The 20,406-nt window shown below is 38.4% G+C and overlaps 1 protein-coding gene across 3 annotated transcripts in view; it reads right to left on the bottom strand.

Annotated features, from left to right (window-relative positions):
- The window catches only part of C6 (complement C6), an 86,152-nt gene that overhangs the window by 13,223 nt on the left and 52,523 nt on the right, over nt 1-20,406 (bottom strand). For all 3 annotated transcript variants that reach the window (XM_082622353.1, XM_082622351.1, XM_082622352.1), the window contains 7 exons: nt 19,179-19,345; nt 16,599-16,824; nt 15,561-15,732; nt 15,094-15,205; nt 11,581-11,713; nt 10,492-10,680; nt 5,691-5,781 (listed from right to left, as the gene is read on the bottom strand). In XM_082622353.1, coding sequence (XP_082478479.1) covers nt 5,691-5,781; nt 10,492-10,680; nt 11,581-11,713; nt 15,094-15,205; nt 15,561-15,732; nt 16,599-16,824; nt 19,179-19,345 — 1,090 coding nt within the window. The remainder of the gene's footprint in view (nt 1-5,690; nt 5,782-10,491; nt 10,681-11,580; nt 11,714-15,093; nt 15,206-15,560; nt 15,733-16,598; nt 16,825-19,178; nt 19,346-20,406) is intronic.

Below are 20,406 nucleotides of genomic sequence, written 5' to 3'. Positions count from 1 at the left end.
TCTTCTTTGGAGAAATGTCTATTTAGGTCTTCTGCCCATTTTTGGATTGGGTTTTTTTTTATATATATATATTGAGCTGCATGAGCTGCTTGTAAATTTTGGAGATTAATCCTTTGTCAGTTGCTTCATTTGCAAATATTTTCTCCCATTCTGACGGTTGTCTTTTCACCTTGTTTATAGTTTCCTTTGCTGTGCAAAAGCTTTGAAGTTTCATTAGGACCGATTTGTTTACTTTTGTTTTTATTTCCATTTCTCTAGGAGGTGGGTCAAAAAGGATCTTGCTGCGATTTATGTCATAGAGTGTTCTGCCTATGTTTTCCTCCAAGAGTTTTACAGTGTCTGGCCTTACATTTAGGTCTTTAATCCTTTTTGAGTTTATTTTTGTGTATGGTGTTAGGGAGTGTTCTAATTTCATTCTTTTACATGTAGCTGTCCAATTTTCCCAGCACCAGTTATTGAAGAGGCTGTCTTTCTCCATTGTATATTCTTTCCTCCTTTACCAAATATAAGGTGACCATATGTGCATCAGTTTACCTCTGGGCTTTCTATCCTGTTCCATTGATCTATATTTCTGTTTTTGTGCCAGTACTATACTGTCTTGATTACTGTAGCTTTGTAGTATAATCTGAAGTCAGGGAGTCTGATTCTCCCAGCTCCATTTTTCTTTCTCAAGTTTGCTTTGTCTATTCGAGGTCTTTTGTGTTTTCCTACAAATTGTGAAATTTTTTTTTCTAGTTCTGTGAAAAATGCCATTGGTAGTTTGATAGGGATTGCATTGAACCTGTAGATTGCTTTGGGTCGTATAGTCATTTTCACAATATTGATTCTTCTAATCCAAGAACATAGTATATCTCTCCATATGTTTGTATCATCTTTAATTTCTTTCATCAGTGTCTTATAGTTTTCTGCATACAGGTGTTTTGTCTCCTTAGGTAGGATTATTCCTACGTATTTTATTCTTTTTGTTGCAATGGTAAATGGGAGTGTTTCCTTAATTTCTCTTTCAGATTTTTCATCATTAGTGTATAGGAATGCCAGAGATTTCTGTGCATTAATTTTGTATCCTGCTACTTTACCAAATTCATTGATTAGCTCTAGTAGGTTTCTGGTAGCATCTTTAGCATTCTCTAAGTATAGTATCATTTCATCTGCAAACAGTGACAATTTTGCTTCTTCTTTTCCCATTTGGATTCCCTTTACTTCTTTTTCTTCTCTGATTACTCTGGCTAAAACTTCCAAAACTTTGTTGAATAATAGTGGTGAGAGTGAGCAACCTTGACTTTTTCCTGATCTTAGAGGAAATGGTTTCAGTTTTTCATGATTGAGAATGATATTGGCTATGGATTTGTCATATATGACCTTTATTATGTTGAGGAAAGTTCCCTCTATGCCTACTTTCTGGAGGGTTTTTTTTAATCATAAATGGGTGTTGAATTTTATCAAAAGCTTTTTCTGCATCTATTGAGATTATCACGTGCTTTTTATCTTTCAATTTGTTAATATGGTATATCACATTGACTGATTTGCCGATATTGAAGAATTCTTGCATTCCTGGGATAAACCCCACTTGATCATGGGGTATGATCGTTTTAATGTGCTGTTGGATTCTGTTTGCTAGTATTACACTGAGGATTTTTGCATCTATATTCATCAGTGTTATTGGCCTGTAGTTTTCTTATTTTGTGACATCTTTGTCTGGTTTTGGTATCAGGGTGATGGTGACCTCATAGAATGAATTTGGGAGTGTTCTTCCCTCTGCTATATTTTGGACAAGTTTGAGAAGGATAAGTGTTAGCTCTTCTCTAAATGTTTGATAGAATTTGCCTGTGAAGCCATCTGGTCCTGGACTTTTGTTTGTTGGAAGATTTTAAATCACAGTTTCAGTTTCAGTGCTTGTGATTGGTCTGTTTATTTTCTATTTCATCCTTGTTCAGTTTTGGGATGTTGTACTTTCCTAAGAATTTGTCCATTTCTTCCAGGTTGTCCATTTTATTGGCATATAGCTGCTTGTCATAATCTCTCATGATCCTTTGTATTTCTGCAGTGTCAGTTGTTACCTCTCCTTTTTCATTTCTAAGTATTTTGACTTGAGTCTTCTCCCTTTTTTTCTTGATGAGTCTGGCTAATGGTTTATCACTTTTGTTTATCTTCTCAAATAACCAGCTTTTAGTTTTATTGATCTTTGCTATTGTTTCCTTCATGTCTATTTCATTTATTTCATCTTTATGACTTCTTTCCTTCTGTTAACTGTTTTTTTTTGTTCTTTCTGTAATTGTTTTCGGTGTAAGGTTATGTTGTTTATTTGAGATGTTTCTTGTTTCTTGAGGTAGGCTTGTATTGCTATAAACTTCCCTCTTAGAACTGCTTTTGCTGCATCCCATAGGTTTTGGGTTGTCATGTTTTAAGTGTCATTTCTTTCTAGGTTTTTTTAAATTTCCTTTTTGATTTCTTCAGTGATCTCTTGGTTTTTTAGTAACGTATTGTCTAGGTTCCATGTGTTTGTATTTTTTACAGTTTTTTTTCCTGTAATTGATATCTAGTCTCATAACATTGTGGTTGGAAAAGATACTTGATATGATTTCAGTTTTCTTAAATTTATCAAGGCTTGTTTTGTGACCCAAGGTATGGTCTATCCTGGAGAATGAGCACTTGAGAAGAAAGTGTATTCTATTGTGATTGGAAAGAATATCCTATAAATATCAATTAAGTCCATTTTGTTTAATGTGTCAATTAAATCTCGTGTTTCCTTATTTATTTTCATTTTGGATCATCTGTCCATTGCTGAAAGTGGGATGTTAAAGTCCCCTACCATGATTGTGTTACTGTCTATTTCCCCTTTTATGGCTGTTAGCATTTTCCTTATGTATTGAGGTGTTCCCCTGTTGAGTGCATAAATATTTACAATTGTTGTATCTTCTTCTTGGAGTGATCCCTTGATCATTATGTAGTGTCCTTCTTTGTCTCTTGTAATAGTCTTTATTTTAAAGTCTGTTTTTTTCTGATATGAGAATTGGTACTCCAGCTTTCTCTTGATTTCCATTTGTGTGTAATATCTTTTTCCATCCCCTCACTTTGTCTGTATGTGTCCCGAGGTGTGAAGTGGGTCTCTTGTAGACAGAATATATATGAGTTTTGTTTTTGTATCCATTCAGCCAGTCTATTTCTTTTGTTTGGAGCATTTAATCCATTTACATTTAAGGTAGTTATCAATATGTATGTTTCTATTATCATTTTCCTAACTGTTTGGAGTTTGTTATTGTAGATCTTTTCCTTCTTCTGTGTCTCCTGCCCAGAGAAGTTCCTTTAGCATTTGTTGTAAAGCTGGTTTGGTGGTGCTGCATTCTCTTAGCTTTTGCTTGTCGGTAAAGGTTTTAATTTCTCCATCGAATCTGAATGAGATCCTTGCTCAGTAGAGTAATCTTGGTTGTAGGTTTTTCCCTTTTATCACTTTAAATATGTCCTGCCACTTCTGGCTTGCAGAGTTTCTGCTGAAAATTTAGCTCTTAACCTTATGGGGATACCCTTGTATGTTATTTGTTGCTTTTCCCTTACTGCTTTTATTAGTTTTTCTTTGTATTTAATATTTGATAGTTTGTTAATATGTGTCTTGGCATGTTTCTCCTTGGATTTATCCTGTATGGGACTCTCTGTGCTTCCTGGACTTTATTTCTTTTGCCATGTTAGGGAAGTTTTCAACTATAATCTCTTCAAATGTTTTCTCAGACCCTTTCTTTTTCTCTTCTTCTGGGACACACATAATTCAAATGTTAGTGCATTTAACGTTGTCCCAGAGGTCTCTGAGACTGTCTTCAGTTCTTTTCATTCTTTTTTTCTTTATTCTGCTCTGTGGTAGTTATTTCCACTATTTTATCTTCCAGGTCACTAATACGTTCTTCTATCTCAGTTATTCTGCTATTGATTCCTTTTATAGTATTTTAAATTTCATTTATTGTGTCGTTCATCATTGCTTGTTTGCTCTTTAATTTTCCTAGGGCCTTGTTAAATGTTTTGTATTTTCTCCATTGTATTTCCAAGATTTTGGATCATCTTTAATATTATTACTCTGAATTCTTTTTCAGGTATACTGTCTATGTCCTTTTCATTTGTTTGGTCTAGTGGGTTTTTACCTTGCTACTTCATCTGCTGCTTATTTCTCTGTCTTCTCATTTTGTTTAACTTACTGTGTTTGGGGTCTCCTTTTCCCAGGCTGCAGATTTGTAGTTCCCGTTCTTTTTGGTATCTGCCACCAGTGGGTGAGGTTGGTTCAGTGGCTTGTGTAGGCTTCCTGGTGTAGGGGAATGGTGCCTGTGTTCTGGTGGATGAGGCTGGATCTTGTTTTTCTGGTGGGCAGGGCTGCCTCCAGCAGTGTGTTTTAGGGTGTCTGTGAACTTAGTATGATTTTGGGCAGCCTCTTTGCTAATGGGTAGGGTTGTGTTCCTGTCTTGCTAGTTGTTTGGCATGAGGTGTCCAGCACTGGATCTTGCTGGCCATTGGGTGGAGCTGGGTCTTAGGACTGAGGCGGAGATCTCTGGGAGAGCTCTTGCCTATTGATATTACATGGTGCTGGGAGGTGTCTGGTGGTCAAACGTCCTGAACTCAGCTCTCCCACCTCTGAGACTCAGGCCTGACCCCCGGCCTGAGCAGCAAGACCCTGTCAGCCACATGGCTCAGAAGAAAAGGGAGAAAAAAAGGAAACAAAGAAAAAAATAAAATAAAATAAAAAAGTTTTTAAAATAAAAAAATATTAATAAAATTTGGAAAGTAATAAATAAAAAAGAAGGGAGCAACCAAACCAATAAACAAATCCACCAATGATAACAAGCACTAAAAATTATACTAAGATAAACATAAAAATTAGAAACAAATCAGTCACATACAGCAATCCCCAAGTCTCCAGTTGGTCCCAAAGTCCACCTCCTCAATTTTGGGATGATTCCTTGTCTATTCAGGTATTCCACAGATGTGGGGTACATCAAGTTGATTGTGAAGATTTAATCTGCTGCTCCTTAGGCTTCTGGGAGAAATTTCCCTTTCTCTCATTTGTTTGCACAGCTTCTGGGGTTCAGCTTTGGATTTGGCCTTGCCTCTTCATATATGTTGCCTTCTGGCATCTGTTCTTCACCCAGACAGAAAGGGGTTAAAGGAGTGGCTGATTATGGTGCTCTGGCTCACTCAGGCTGGGGTGACGGAGGGGTACAGAATGAGTGGCGATCCTGCGGTGGCAGAGGCTGGCATGATGTTGCACCAGCCTGAGGCACACCTTGTGTTCTCCCAGAGAAGTTGTCCCTCGATCATGGGACCCTGGCAGTGGCGAGCTGCACAGGATCCCAGGACGGGAGGTGTGGATAGTGACCTGTGCTTGCATATAGGATTCTTGGTGGCTGCAGCAGCAGGCTTAGCGCTTCATGCCCATCTCTGGTGTCTGCACTTATAGTTGCAGCTCGTGCCCACAGAATGAGACTGTTTTAGTAACAAAAGCCATGCAAACTTAGTGGACAAGGGTGAGAGGCAATTAAGAAAGCTTGCTACCAAGTGAGGAAGGAGGAATTCAACAGAGCACAGTGGGTATCAGTTATGTGAAGAATTAATATGCTTTGTGTTCATGGTTCAAGAAACCCAGCTCCTCCATTAAGTTGGTTACACTAGACTGGTTTTCTATTTCTAAACAGAGTCCATAAAGTATCTCTTACCCACAGTCTTCTTCTGGAGACATGCAAATGCATTCAGATCCCAACTGTTTTTGCCCTGGTTGACAATGGCCTTTTAAGCGTGCCAAGGTATCTGAAACAAAGAAAATGTAGATAAGAACAATGCACAGCATGGATTTCAAGTGATAAGTTTGAATTTAGGAGAAAAGGCAGTGGTGAAATGTTCTTATTTATTTTTTGGAGTTAGAGCGTTCATTTTGGCTTTTCCAAATATGTTGTCATAAAATAATCCATCTGAAAGGTCCTTTCTAGCTCTAGGAGCTATCGTTTTCCAACCTAGAGCTGCTACTAAGTTCAAAGAACTAAAGAAAATGGAATTGGTGAAATTTTTGCTCATTTGTTATTCAAACATTTATTGAGCGACTATGATTTCCCAGCACCACCATAGGTTCTGGGGATAGTGGGTTAAGAAAAATTTGACCCAGATCCCATGCTCTCAAAGCTTCTAGTCTTGTGGAGCAGACAGAAATTAATCAAAAAAACACACTGTATACATAGAATTATTGCTGTTATTAGTGTTATTAAAGAGAAAGCATATAATCAAGAAAATTGATGTAGACAGGAAGGTTATGAACAGTAAAATGGGAAGAGAAAAGGGAGTGTGTTTGAAGCAAAGGCAATAGCAGGCATAAACATGGTCAAAAGAGAGGTAATGTGTGACTTTCTTGGAACTGTAAGAAAGCCAGGAAAACAAGGGCATGGAAAAGGTACAGCCAGAGAGATGGCTGTGTGGCAGACTGTGTAGGGTCATAAAGGGCTTTCAAAGTATTTTTGTCTTATTTTATAAGCAGTGGCAACTCTTTGATAGGTTTTAGCAGGCGGTGGTTTGACAAAATCAGGTCTGGATTTGGAAAAACAATTAATTTTGGTTTCTCTATGGAGAATGAATTTGGAGAGGCATGGTGGTCAAGAGAATAGACAATTTATGAGGTTATTATAGGAGTTTGGGTGAAAGAGAATGGTAATTTTGACCAAAGTGCTAGAGGTAGAAATGGAGAGAAGTGGATGAACTTGAGACATTTTAAGCACATAAAATGGATGTTATTGCATATTGTGAGTAAGTTATGAGAACTGCCAAGTATAATTCTTAGGTTTATAGTTTGCATAAGAGAATAGATATTGGTGTCTTAAGTGAAATAGAAAATACTAGAAGATGTTAGTTGCAGGGAAGCTATGGTGATGACTCAAGAATTCCTCTCTGCATATGTTGAACTTATAGTCTCTTTAAGACATCCAAACAAAATAGACACATAGGAATTTGAATATTCAAGTCTAAAACTCAGTGGAGAAGTCTGTGATAAAGATTTAAATTTGTTATTAGCCTATAGGGGAATCATTGATGCTATGGGTATGGGTGAGATTCCCCAGCAGGAGAGTGTAGCATGAGGTGACGGGACAGATCTGAGCCTTGAGGAACTCCAACATTTAAAGTCCATGCAAAGGCAGGAGCCTGCCAAAAATAGAGGGTAGCAGCCAGAGAGGTAGAAGCTAAACCAGACAGCACTGTGTCTTGGAAGCCAGGGAAAGAACGAATGTGCAGAAGAAGGTCAACACTGTTGAATGCTGCTGAGAAGGCAAGGCAGATGAGGACCAAAATATTGTCTATTCTCTTTAGCAATATGGATGTCAGTGACGACAATCGTGTGAATGGATTTGGGGGGATAATGGCTTGAAAGTCAGATTTTTCTTATAAGAATCATCAATGAAGAAATGAGACTCCCAAATGTGACAATTTATCCCTATGATATTCTAGATATTAGGATGTTATGTGGAAAAAAATAGAATGAAAACAGCAGTAATCCCCTAATAGTGGGAAAACAGACATTAATCAAACAATCATAGTGATGGGTTTATAATTAAAGGCAGAGATAGGTATTTTGAAAAAATACAGTTCCAGGAGATCATATCACCAAAAAAATACAACTGAGAAATGTAAGGAAGATCTATAAGGAAATGATGCTTGACCTAAGATGAGCAATTGAATAGTGTGTATGAGAGGAAGGGAGATTAAAGTAGAAGGAAGAACACTTGGATATATTATATGGAAGGGGAAATCTTGGTTATCTTTGCTTTTGTTCAGGCTCATCCAGAGAAGCTTTAGACTGGTTGAATTAAACCTGGAGTTGACATCCTGAGCCTCCTGGATGAAACACAGTCTAGACCTTGGACTGGATCTGACTAATCAGGCATCCACAGAACCACAGTGACCTCTGTAAGCAAGTAGTTGTCAAAGGAGGGCTGTAGGCAGGTATATCAGGCAGGAGGTTTGGTAGGGAAGGAGGTTTATGTAAGAGGCAAAAATAAAGATTTAGAAAATTGGTAGGTTTTCTTCTTTGTTGCTATGCATTTCCATTCCCCATTATTACTCTCTGTTAGGACCCTCATTCCATCTGGTGAAATTTGGCTCAGAACTTTCATGAACATGGAAACCTATAGCTGCTGGTAAGGTCTCAGATACTAAGATTTCCATTGACATGGGCTCGATTTTCTTTGGTTTCTGTGTGGCCTTTGGCTTTTGTAAATAAATCCACACTTAGGTCAAGGAGGGACTCTAAGCTATACATTGTTTCCAAAGAGCATCAACTTTCAAGCACACAGAGCATTGTTCCCTCCCTACCGATTTGACATTATCAATGACCACCTGCAAGGACTCTTTGCTCCCTCACTAAGCATCAGGTGGAAGCCCAAACTGGCCCTCAGCTGCCCATGCTGCCTGCCCTGCACAGTTTTTGAGTAACATGGAAATGAGAACATTGAGATTTTTAAGTGCTGAGGGCAAGGGGATATTCTGGAGGTGTTGATTTCTTAGAGGAAGGGAAAAAACTAACAGTGGAGGTGTGCAGTATCTCATTTCTTCAGGAAGCAAAATTCTTTTTCACATTGAAAGAATTAAAAGTCTTCCTGGCCAAAAAATGACCTGAAGTCTCTTTATCACACAGCTCCTCCCACATTGACAGGAAAGAGTGCTCAGTTTTATTGATGATTTTCTTTCTTTTTCTGTGACTCCCTTCATTGATCTTCCTGCCAATGTTGTTGAGAGGAAGTATATGAGATGGGATATTTCTTTCCTTTATCTCGATGTAGAACATTTTGTTATCTCTCAGTTTGGATAATAATTTTAATTTCTTTTCCAAACATGGAGATGTGTGTGCATTTGTGTGTGTGTGTTTGTGTGTGTGTGTGTACATATGCTGTTATTTTTATAAAGAGGAGGATGCTACCTAAGATGCCCAGAGGATCTTAACTCTCTAAACCCTGTGGTCCCCAAATGCATTCATACCTCTGACATATATGATCAAGAGTCGTATGAAACCAAGCCACAATACTAACCTGAAGTTCTCACAAATTTCCATGGGGTCTCTTTATCAATAGTTTTAAGGTTATATAGTAGGTTAAGTTTCCCCTTTTCCTTCACACATGGTAAAAGCCCGGAAGAGGATAAAGAAGTCAAGATGGCAGAGAGCTTGAGGAATTATCAGAGCTGCTGCACAGTTCTTGTTTGACCCAAACTGTCTGACTTTGGGTCTAATTTAGCCTCTCTGTGCCTTTGGTTTTTCCTTGACAAAATAAGCTCAATCATATCTGAGCTCATCAAGGATTCTTTGATTAAAAATGAGACATTATTTGAAAAAGCATGTTGAGAAATTTGGAAGCTATGAATTAGTAGAAGCTCCCTTAACTGTCCTCCAAGTAACCAACAGGCCAGACTAACCAGGGTTTTCAGCTGCTCCATGCCAGCTGCCTGTCCAACACTGAGCTGCAAGTTTTACAGGCTCCTCTCTTCCACAGCTTCACACTTCTGCCCCTACCAGTCCAACTATAGACTTACCAAGAGTCAGTTTTATTTGTTTCCAAGTCTATTTATGCCAGTTACTATTGTAATTGTGTAAGTTGATTAAACATATCAACTGATAAAGGAGGAAAAAACGTTATTTTTATAAAAACTAAGTTGAAAATGCTGAATAATTGAAAGTGGTTTGCAAAAATTTTGCTTTGAATTAATGTGGATGAGACTACTATAAAAGATTAAGGAAAAATAAAAGCATTTTGTAGTCAAATTTGCTGCAAAAGTTGCCTTTAAGCTTTCACCTCTCTTCAAAAGAGAGAGAATTCTCAACTTTGTCTGTATCTGGATTAACTCGGAGAGATTGTATACAAACACAAAATATTGGGCCTTCCCAGCTCAATGGCATCAGAACCAGGGGATGGGACTTAAGCAGAGGTGTTTCTTAAAGAAGTGTCCCACTTGGAGTTAAAAAACCCATTGTTTTAGAGAAACTGATATGGGATAACATAGATGATGAATTATGCATTTGTTTTATTTGAGAAAAATCTTGAAACTCAAATCAGGAGACCGTTTAGGAACTAAGAGGTTGGTCCTATGTCAGAAAATTGGTGAATATTTGTGTATTTCTATGTTCTAAGTTAAAATAAAATGTTTAATTAAAAAGTAGTGTGGACTACTTTTCTATGGCTCGCCACTTGAACTAAATTTTCAGTTAACCATCAATTCTGATTTTTTCATATGAGAGCGCTTGCACTCCCTCAAAATCGTGAAGTATTAAATTGGAAAAGAAAACTGACCTCACAGTCTAATATTTGAAGATATTCACTTGACCAATAGCTACTTATGTGCTGCCTGACCTCATCATCGACACGGGGTGAAATACAACCCAGCCCATCGGTGGAATCTTCTTAAGAAATAGCTCCTCTGTAGATGCTACACGACCAACCACAAAGGACACCACCTTAGCAGACCCCAGTATACTGAGCAGCTACTCACCTTTTTCACAGGTGAGTGAGCTTGAAATGGGAGGCGTCCAGGAATCCCCACTGCATGTGTACCTTGATGGCCCAGCAACAACAAAGCCTCTGGGGCAGGTTAGCTCAATGGATTCACCAATTTTATATAATGTCTGAAATGGTGACAGTGTCAGTACTTCCTGCACCACTGGCTTGAGGCACTCTGTCCCTGCAGAGAGAGAAATATTTCAGATGTATTTGGTGGAACAGAATACTCAATGGATACAGGCAGATTTTGTGCAATCCAAGAAGTGATTTTAATATGATTTACTGCATTAGTTCAGCTTTAATGCTGCCTTTTGATGAGAAAGACTGGGGGTTGAGGATCCCAGTTTAGAAACTGGGAAACTGTCTTTAGTTCCATTAACGGAAGAACTTACTAAGGAACTGGCTTCAGATACTCCTTTAATTACATCATTGGGAGCTTTTCAAGAAATAATCTTTTCCACTCTTCTCCCCAGTGAGTTTTCCCAAAAGCAGGTCACCACATTGTGGGTGACACAGAGACAGGATGTTCTAATTGACACTGGTCTCAACTTTGTGTCATGATATTCCAGAATAACTCTTTGGAGTCCCCATCTGAGCCTTGTTTGAATCGCATTTGACTTTCCTGAAGCATGGGTATGTGGGGAGCCTGAAAACTCCTCCTCTCTCTTTGAGCAAAGGATGTGGATATGCTCCAAGGAGAAAATTGCATTTCACAAAAAATTCCATCTCTGATACACAAAGAGTGTAAGTATCAGCTTCCTGGAACTCATTATTTCATATTTCTTTGTACGTCGGGCAAGGCAGATGCCTGTGGTTAGATGCAGTTAGCAGACTTTCCAGATTTCTTCTTAAACACATGCCTCACAGTCCTGCTAATATGAAGGAGCAGGAAAACTAAAATATGAAGATAGTTTGAAATCTAATTTGAGCAGATGAATCCTACTTTCTGCCTTTCTAAACATTTTCACCAGTTACTAAAAAATAGTAAAGTGTACTAATCTAAGGGTGTGACTCTTCTCTATCTATTTGGGGCACATCCATTCTCTAGCAGAGTCATGTGGAAGGCCTGCCCAGTTCTTACGTTGGCATTCCACATCTCCTCGCCTCCAGGTTCTGTCTGGTAAGCAGCTGAAGTACTGGTATCCAACAGGTTTGAAACCAGTAAGGCATACAATTTCAACTTCTTCCCCAACGGAGTACAGTTTCCTTTCATTCTAGAATTAAAACAGAAATCAGCACATTACTAATGTTATGAATAATACCTTCAAACACCTCGGGGTCCTCCTGGATTCTTTCTGTTCCTTCACTCTTGTATTTACTCAGAGTCTGCTCAATTTCTACTTCTAAATATCTCTCAAAATTCTCTCCTTTCTTTTGCCATCATCATTGTCTTTGCTTACAGCATGTATTATCTCTCACCAGGACAACTATCTAATCGGTCCCTCTTCTAATCCATCTTCCATACTGCTGCTTAAATTGATTAGAATATATATATTTATTTTAATTAATAACTTGCTCCCCTCTGTATATGAGATGGCTTACTATTGCAAGAAAAAGAAAACTATATATGTATCCTGTAGTGGCTATAAATGGAATAAATAATGTATCCTGCATACACAGCAAATATATGCAGAGGCTATGGTAACACATTGACTACAAATCATTTGAAAGTGTTCCTAATAACCTATTGGTCATCATATACTTTCCCAGTTAATGTGTAATTAAAGTACAACTCCTGGCATTTGGGGTTCACTAAAAGATTTTAAAGATAAGATGGGTTTTATATTCTTAGCTTGGAATATGAGATTTAACCCACTTCCCCATCCTCACCTCTTGTCATTTCCTCCCATACAACCTATGCTCTAGCAAAACAAAGCCATCTGATATTCTTTGCACATAATACTCTCATGCCTCCCTGTCTTTACCTGGCTGTTCCCTCTATCCTCAACATCTTCTCTCTTCCGTTCTCTCAAGACCCAACTCAAATAGAACTTCCTCTGTGGAGAATCTCTTTCATTTCCCCAGCTTCATCAGGTGTACCATCCTTTCAGTACTGGGGGGAAACTTGTACAAAGCTCTAATTTATGTTTATCACATTTATCATCCCCGCCCCTACACTTGAGTGTCATTTCTATTACCAGGTCTCCCCTCACAAACCTTTACACGGGGCTTAATAACTCTTTGCTGAAAAAAGGCAAAACATTCTGCTTCTTAGGAAGACAGTAATGTAACAGTAATGTAACTCTTTCCTTACCTAGTGGAAGACAAGTACAAAGAATTGACTAGGAAATTATTCTCTGAGAATCAAAGTTGGGAATTTTGAGGGAGGTGAAAGCTCGATCATCAACATTTGTTATTACTTGGCCATGTGATTCAACTTTTCTCCTAGAAGATGATTAATTTCCTGAATACAAAAAAGAGCATTCCATCTTTGGTTATTATGGGTATGGCTGTGTTTCCAAGGGAAATGGCATGATGAGTAGTATTAATGATCTAGATGTTTTATTCAAAGGCTGCACATTTTTCCTGCACATTCATCCTGAAATAAATTATTGTCATAAACTTCTGCTTCCATTTCTTTTATGAAGCTATAACGTATAAGTGTATGCTGCAACCATAAAGCTTTGTCCAACATATCTGCTAGACCGACTAAACAAGGACCCTTAGTCACTGTCACTTGCCAATGGGGGTAGGACTTGTGTCTTGGTCACTGAAAAGATATCTTCATGTGCAATGACATGATTGCTCTAGCCTGGAATGAGGCATACCTGCCTCTGTTTGACTCCATATAAGGGGCATTTTGCTACTAAGAATCTAGAAGGTACTCATTAGGAAAAGTTAAAATTGTATTACTTTTGAGCAAAAACTATTGTCAGGTAGGAATTAGGCCTTTAATAAAGAACAAATTAAAACAAGGAGTGAACTTATTCATGGAAATGGAAACATATAATCTAATTTTGTAAAGAGTCATTAGAAGAATGAATCACTGTTTAAACCCTTTGTGTGTTTTTAAAATTAGAATGTCAATCATTTTAATACTTTATTTAAGCAGCTGGCACAAATGGATTAAAAATTATTTAGGTATCTGGATCTGACAAAATGTAATTCTGAGGATACTGTTGTAGGGCAGGAACTGGAAAACTTTTTCTATAAAGGGCCTTGATCATCAATTGCAGGTCAGGCAGTGTCTGTCACCTTGTGTCACGGTTGCACAAAACAGCTATGGTCATTATGTAAACAAAGTAACGTGGTTGTGTTCCAACAAATTTCATTAAAAAAAGAAAAGAAAAGAATACAGCGGGCAGGCCAGATTTGGTCTGTAGGCTATAATTTGCTAACCCCTATACTAAAGGATTCGTTTCCAAAGTGTGATTTCTGAACTAGCAGCATTGGTATTACCAGGGATCTTGTTAGCTATGGAAGTTTCTGGGCCCTGCTAAAGACTAGCCTCTAGTGCAACTGGAGTGTGAGAATACCTGGTTCTAGAGTAAAGACTAATTGACATTACTCCCCCTCCAAAATATTTCCTCCCCCTCACACCTTTAGGCATGGTACCTTATACATGAACAGAAGATGAATGAACAGGGAAGATACATTAGCCCCAGACTATGCTCCATGGATATTTATTTGCTGGCCCTGGAGAATCGAGGGTATTGATTTTTGATCATAAATATGATACAGTTGGAAACATTAAAGACCTTACTGGGTTTAAGAAAGGTAAACTTTTTTTTTTTTTTTTTCCTTCGGTACGCGGGCCTCTCAATGTTGTGGCCTCTCCCGTTGCAGAGCACAGGCTCCGGAAGCACAGGCTCAGTGGCCATGGCTCACGGGCCCAGCCGCTCTGCGGCAGGTGGGATCTTCCCAGACCAGGGCATGAACCCGTGTCCCCTGCATCGGCAGGCGGACTCCCAACCACTGCACCACCGGGGAAGCCCGAAAGGTAAACTTTTTTAAAAAAGGTAAAATTGATTAGGGCACATGCCTCCTGTGATCAATTTTAAATATTATCTATCTCCTGAAAGTTTATATCTAAAGCCACAGAACTAACAAAAAGTATTTAGTTGTTTTTAATCATAGAAACATATAGTGGTTAATGAAAAAAGATAAAATTAAAAGGTATTAAAACTGTACTGACTGCTTAAGAGTTCTATAGGTTTTTAACCTAAGAAGCCATTACAGACTCAACACCTCTTATGTTACAGTCAAGACTAGTTTGTTTCTCTGATAACGTGCCTTAGATAGGGGGTTACTTTGCTCAGATTCGGAAATAAACAGTCAGATCTTAGTTGCAGATTCCTACAGAAGTCATCCAAACCATTCTCCACTCACATAAATGTACCACCACACGAGTTAGTAGTGCCAAGGCACACAAAAGTGTGTGTGTTAGTTTGGTCTAACAACCAGGTATGAGGACACCTCCAGGGAATTCACAGGGAAAAGTGATGGAGCCTTTCTAAATATTCCTTTTTTACTTTTTAAGTCAACAGGTATTAAACTAAGAAAAAAATAACTCTAAATAAAAGAAAGTGCATGTTTCCTAAGTTCTATTTTTTTTTTTGGATTCCAAACCTAAAGTAAAGGTCAGGATGCTTACCCGGATAAATGCATTTTCTGGAGGGACTGGTTGAGGACACCCTGAATCTGATTCTAATTCAGGAAGGTCTATTTCTTTCACTTCCTCATCATCACTGATGCATGGCTGTCCACTAAAAGGGAAAAATAAATGTGTATATAATACAATAAATATGTGTATATATATATATATATATATATATATATAACATTTACATGTTTGTGTATATACATATATGATTGCGTATATACACTTTATATATGTGTATGTGTGTGTATATATATATGTATATAATACATTTAAAAAGGAGAAAACAGAGAGAAAAAGGGGTAGCAGCCGATCTAACACCTCACTGGTATGTTGTGTTGGAACAGGTAAAATTCTAATCATTTCTTTACTTAGCAGTAAGAAAATAAATATCTTAACTGTCTAGTTTAGTAGCGGTGTTTGGGGGAGATGCCCTGCTCTCTCCCCGTATCCATCCTTACTCGTTCTGCATTATGGAAAATGTGCAGTGCTCCACTTGCTGCCTCTCCCCCTCACAGCTTTTCCCTCCTTGCTGGGGGGCAGGGTTGTTGCATTCTCGGGTTCTCGATCTCTTGTAAGTAGCATCACACGTGCTCCAGGAAGACCAGCAGCCCCAGTTCCCGTCTACAGCATCTGGAACACAGGAAGACCCACCCACCGATCATGGTGCCTCTGGGAGAATTGAGGCTTTGAAGCCAGGTCAACTTGGCTTCCTCACAGTTTAGCTGTGGGAACCTTTGTGGAATATCATAGGGTTATTGTGAGGATTAAAAGAAATTATCTGCACAAAGGACCTGACATATCACCTGATTTCCCTTTCCTGTTCCCACAGCCTGAATAAAATGGCAACAACTATGAATCATTTTCAACTATCAGCAACATATCACACACATACATATATACATAAATATATGTATACATGTGAACTTCTTCCAAATAGAATATATATAAAATTACATTTTTAAAGGTAACAGACTATATTCTTACTCCTATGACCTATCTTCTTTCTAAGGAGGGTTAGAGGTAACCATAAACATTGCTTGGTCCTGTACCCTCATTCGACATTATAATGCACAAGAGATTTATAACAAAAGCATCACATATTTTACTTTATAGTGTGTTTTATTATTTTATTTATTTTATGTTATAGGCATTGTGCTGTATATTTTTTATATATATACACATATATAATCTTTGGGTATATAGTGGCATTATCCCCATTTTATGGATGAACAGATTGAGGCATAGAGAGGTTAGGTGACTTTCCCAAGGTCATGTAGCTGGTAGGTTATAGCTGAGATTCATACCAGGACTGTTTGACCTTTGAGTCTAACTTTCTCCAGGCCTATTTCCCTTGTGAGTTTGCATAAGGTGGAAATTGCTTATGCAGTTCTCTTATGCAGAGAAGTTTTGTTTTGTTTTGTTGTTTTCATTGACCAACCTACAATACCTTTGGGAGTGGAAAGCTTCCTACCTCATAGCAAGTTACTGACACTTACTAGATTTGTAATCCGGAGAGCGCCTCTCACAGTTCTCACCATAGGTGCCGCTCTGGCACACGCACAGACATTCGGTCCCTGAGAGTGTGGGGTGGCCATTATTAGGGCATCGAGCACATTGACAGGGGTCAAACTTGGCTGCATATTCTTGATAAGCTCTCCTGAGGTTGTTCCGTCTTGTCACCGCACAGGGGATATTTCTTACCAGGTCTGTAATGGGAGCAAGCTAAGAGCAGATGGGAGAGAGGAGGTTCAGTCAGAGTCACATCTCTTTGGCATATGTTGCCATCATCGTCCAATTCCCGTGGAATGAGAAGCAAGGTCTGGAAAATCCCACACTTCAAAGGAATTGTTGTAGAATATGGTATATCTGTCGATTGGACTAGTGGAGAAAAGCCCTCCCCATGAGGGCGGGGGAGCTTCTTTCCCTTCTACAGTGGGTAGAGCAGCTATCTGCAAGGTTAGCTGGCTTCTGCTTTCCCTAAAGCATGGCAGGTGTAAAGTATTTGGAGCTTACTTTCCTCGGAATTCTACTATGGAGGAAGCCTCACATGAGGTGTCGCTTACTTGGATTTACATCGACTTGTTTATTAAGCATCAAATGCATGCATCAAAGTACTGAGAAAAGTGACCAAGAGTTAGGCAGCTCAGGAATGCTTTGCTGAATGCTCATCCAGTTTGGCTCAAGGAGAAAAATCTGGAAAGGCTGAAGAGAGGCTTTCAGTGTTCTTTGTTTTTCCAGGGACACTACTACTGGCTTTTGATGGAACCAGATGAGAAAATGTGGAGAGATAAAATGGAGAAATGAACTTGCTGGCAGGATCAATAGAATAATTACAGTAACAAATATGGAATTAACACAAAATCAGGGCTCATTTTTTTTTAAACATCTTTACTGGAGTATAATTGCTTTACAATGGTGTGTTAGTTTCTGCTCTATAACAAAGTGAATCAGCTATATGTATAGATATATCCCCATATCCCATATCCCACCCTTCTAGGTGGTCATAAAGCACTGAGCTGATCTCCCTGTGCTATGTGGCTGCTTCCCACTAGCTATCTATTTTACATTTGGTAGTGTATATATGTCCATGCCACTCTCTCACTTCGTCCCAGCTTACCCTTCCCCCTCCCCATGTCTTCAAGTCCATTCTCTTCGTCTGTGTCTTTATTCCTGTCCTGCCCCTATGTTCTTCAGAACCATTTAAAAAAAATTCCATATATATGTGTTAGCGTATGGTATTTGTTTTTCTCTTTCTGACTTACTTCACTCTGTACGACAGACTCTAGGTCCATCCACCTCACTACAAACTCAATTTCATTTCCTTTTTATGGATGAGTAATATTCCATTGTATATGTGTGTCACATCTTCTTTATCCATTCATCTGTCGATAGACACTTAGGTTGCTTCCACGTCCTGGCTATTGTAAATAGAGCTGCAATGAACATTTTGGTACATGACTCTTTTTGAATTATTGTTTTCACAGGGTATATGCCCAGTAGTGGGATTGCTGGGTCGTGTGGTAGTTCTATTTTTAGTTTTATAAGGAACCTCTATAGTGGCTGTATCAATTTACATTCCCACCAGCAGTGCAAGAGGGTTCCCTTTTCTCCACACCCTCTCCAGCATTTATTGTTTGTAGATTTTTTGATGATGGCCATTCTGACCAGTGTGAGGTGATACCTCATTGTAGTTTTGATTTGCATTTCTCTGATGATTAGGGATGTTGAGCATCCTTTCATGTGTTTTTTTGGCAATCTGTGTATCTTCTTTGGAGAAATGTCTATTTAGGTCTTCCAGGGCTCATGTTAATTAACATTTTAAGACCTCAGATGAATGACTGTCTAGTGCAGTGTATGACTCACAAGTGCCCAGATGGACCTCATTTTCCTACCATAACATGTAGAGCTCCAAGTATCTTCACGCTACGTGTAAATCATTCTGCCTTCATGATGATTGAACTCCTTTATTTTCATTTAAATGAAATGAGCAGAATAGCTCCTTAAGGGGCTTTTTAAAATGTGCTTATGTTTTAGGCAAAACTGGCTCAAAGTGGCATATGACTGATTTGTGGACAAAGTATTTCATACCTAATAAAAATCACCCTTTAATGTAATTACAACAAATATAAGACTGGTAAATTTAATCAGTGGTGATAGAAACAGAAAATCAAATAAGTCTAGAATCCCATTTACCCCACAGAGCTATAAATGAAGATTTAAGAGGGCTCATCAAGTAAAGAGTTGCAAGAAAAGTACAGAAATCAAATTTATTACACACATGGGGAGTAGAGCACTACTCCAGGTAAGTTTAGGCAGTTTGGTGCACTAAACTCCCTCTTCTGGTATTTAATGTGTGCTGGGAATTCTAAATGCTGTACTACAAAATGCTTGTTTGAACAGCATAAACAAGAGATGTGTAATTTAATGGTTTTTAAAAAGGTATGTTGTGCATACACACTAAAGAAAGACATTTCTTTTATCATCTGAGAAGAAAATGGAAAAGGAATTGTGTGATGTACAGTTTGGGCTGCCAGAGAACTGCCTTAGCTCTTACCCATAATGCTTTTCTATCTTACCTTAAAGTCAATCACAGTAGGATTTTCCTTCACTGATTCTAACCACTCAGAAAATGACTTCTCTTCTGGACCAGAGCTCCCTTTCTCCCATGCCAAAGTTGCTGCATACTCACTCCTCCCGCCTTGAACCAGGGATATGGATTTCTCTGATCCCTGCATAAACGAACCTGCAAGGTATTTCAAGAAAATTACGTGTTTAATTTTATTGCAAATTCAAACTTGAAAGTAAAGCCTATTTGCACAGGAGAAAGAAGCAGATGGTAGAGTCATGTAGCTCAATTAAGTAAACAAGTGAAAAGCAAGAGAACATGTCTCTTGTCCCTATAGGGAGTTTAATAATAGAAATGATAATAATAGTGCCAACAGCTACCACTTATTAAGCAACACATGTATGCCAGGCACTCTGCACTCATTATTTATGTAATTCCCTTAACAACCCGGAGCAGTAGGTGTTATAAATATGGACATTGAAGCCAGAAGTAATTTGTCCTGGAACACATGGATACTAAGGGGGCGGAGGGGGGCTGGCATGCAGATGTAGCCCAAGGCCTGAGGACTCCATCTCCTGCTCCTTGATGCCAAGCCTCCCACTTTTGACTTATATGGGCATATGTCTTGGGCCCCCGGAATAACATAAACCACATGGTTTCTGGTACCCAATCAGTTGACTGCCATGCCATAACTGACTACAATTACAGAAAAATGTTGATAGAATACCTTTAAGCTTAAAGAAAGGAGTAAAAGTACAGCTAACCAAAAAAAAAAAAAAATTAAACCTCAAGTTAAAAGTTGGTACAATGTTGCTTTAGAGGTACTGGCATTTACTCTATACAGCACAGATCTTTCATATAAATTTTCAAAACAATTCCTCTTAACTAATGGTGTCTTTAATATGGGTAGGAACTGAGTAATAAGAAATTATAGTGAGAAATAAAATCAAATGGAAAAAAGGCTAGTGATATGGGTAATAGTTAATGACATTAATCTGGTGTCTGTTCTGGAGTGTCAGTAAGGATCAGCCATGCCCCTAACTGTTTAGAAATTCTACAGTAAGAGAGTCTAGGATGATTAGAACAAGGGGTGAAATATTCTCTCTATGAAAAAAGTATGGTCCTTTTCAAAGTGAGCTGCTTAAGAGGGGTATAAGAAGAAATTTTTAGAGTTTTTTGCATTTAATTTTCAAATAAAATAAGGGAGAAATTATTATTTGCCCATATATCATATACCT

Source organism: Mesoplodon mirus (genome assembly GCF_964341445.2).
Source record: "Mesoplodon mirus genome assembly, chromosome: 5".
NCBI classification, from domain to species: Eukaryota; Metazoa; Chordata; class Mammalia; order Artiodactyla; family Ziphiidae; genus Mesoplodon; species Mesoplodon mirus.
The sequence above is the reverse complement of the archived record's forward strand: the minus strand, read 5'-3'. Positions and strand labels throughout refer to the sequence as shown.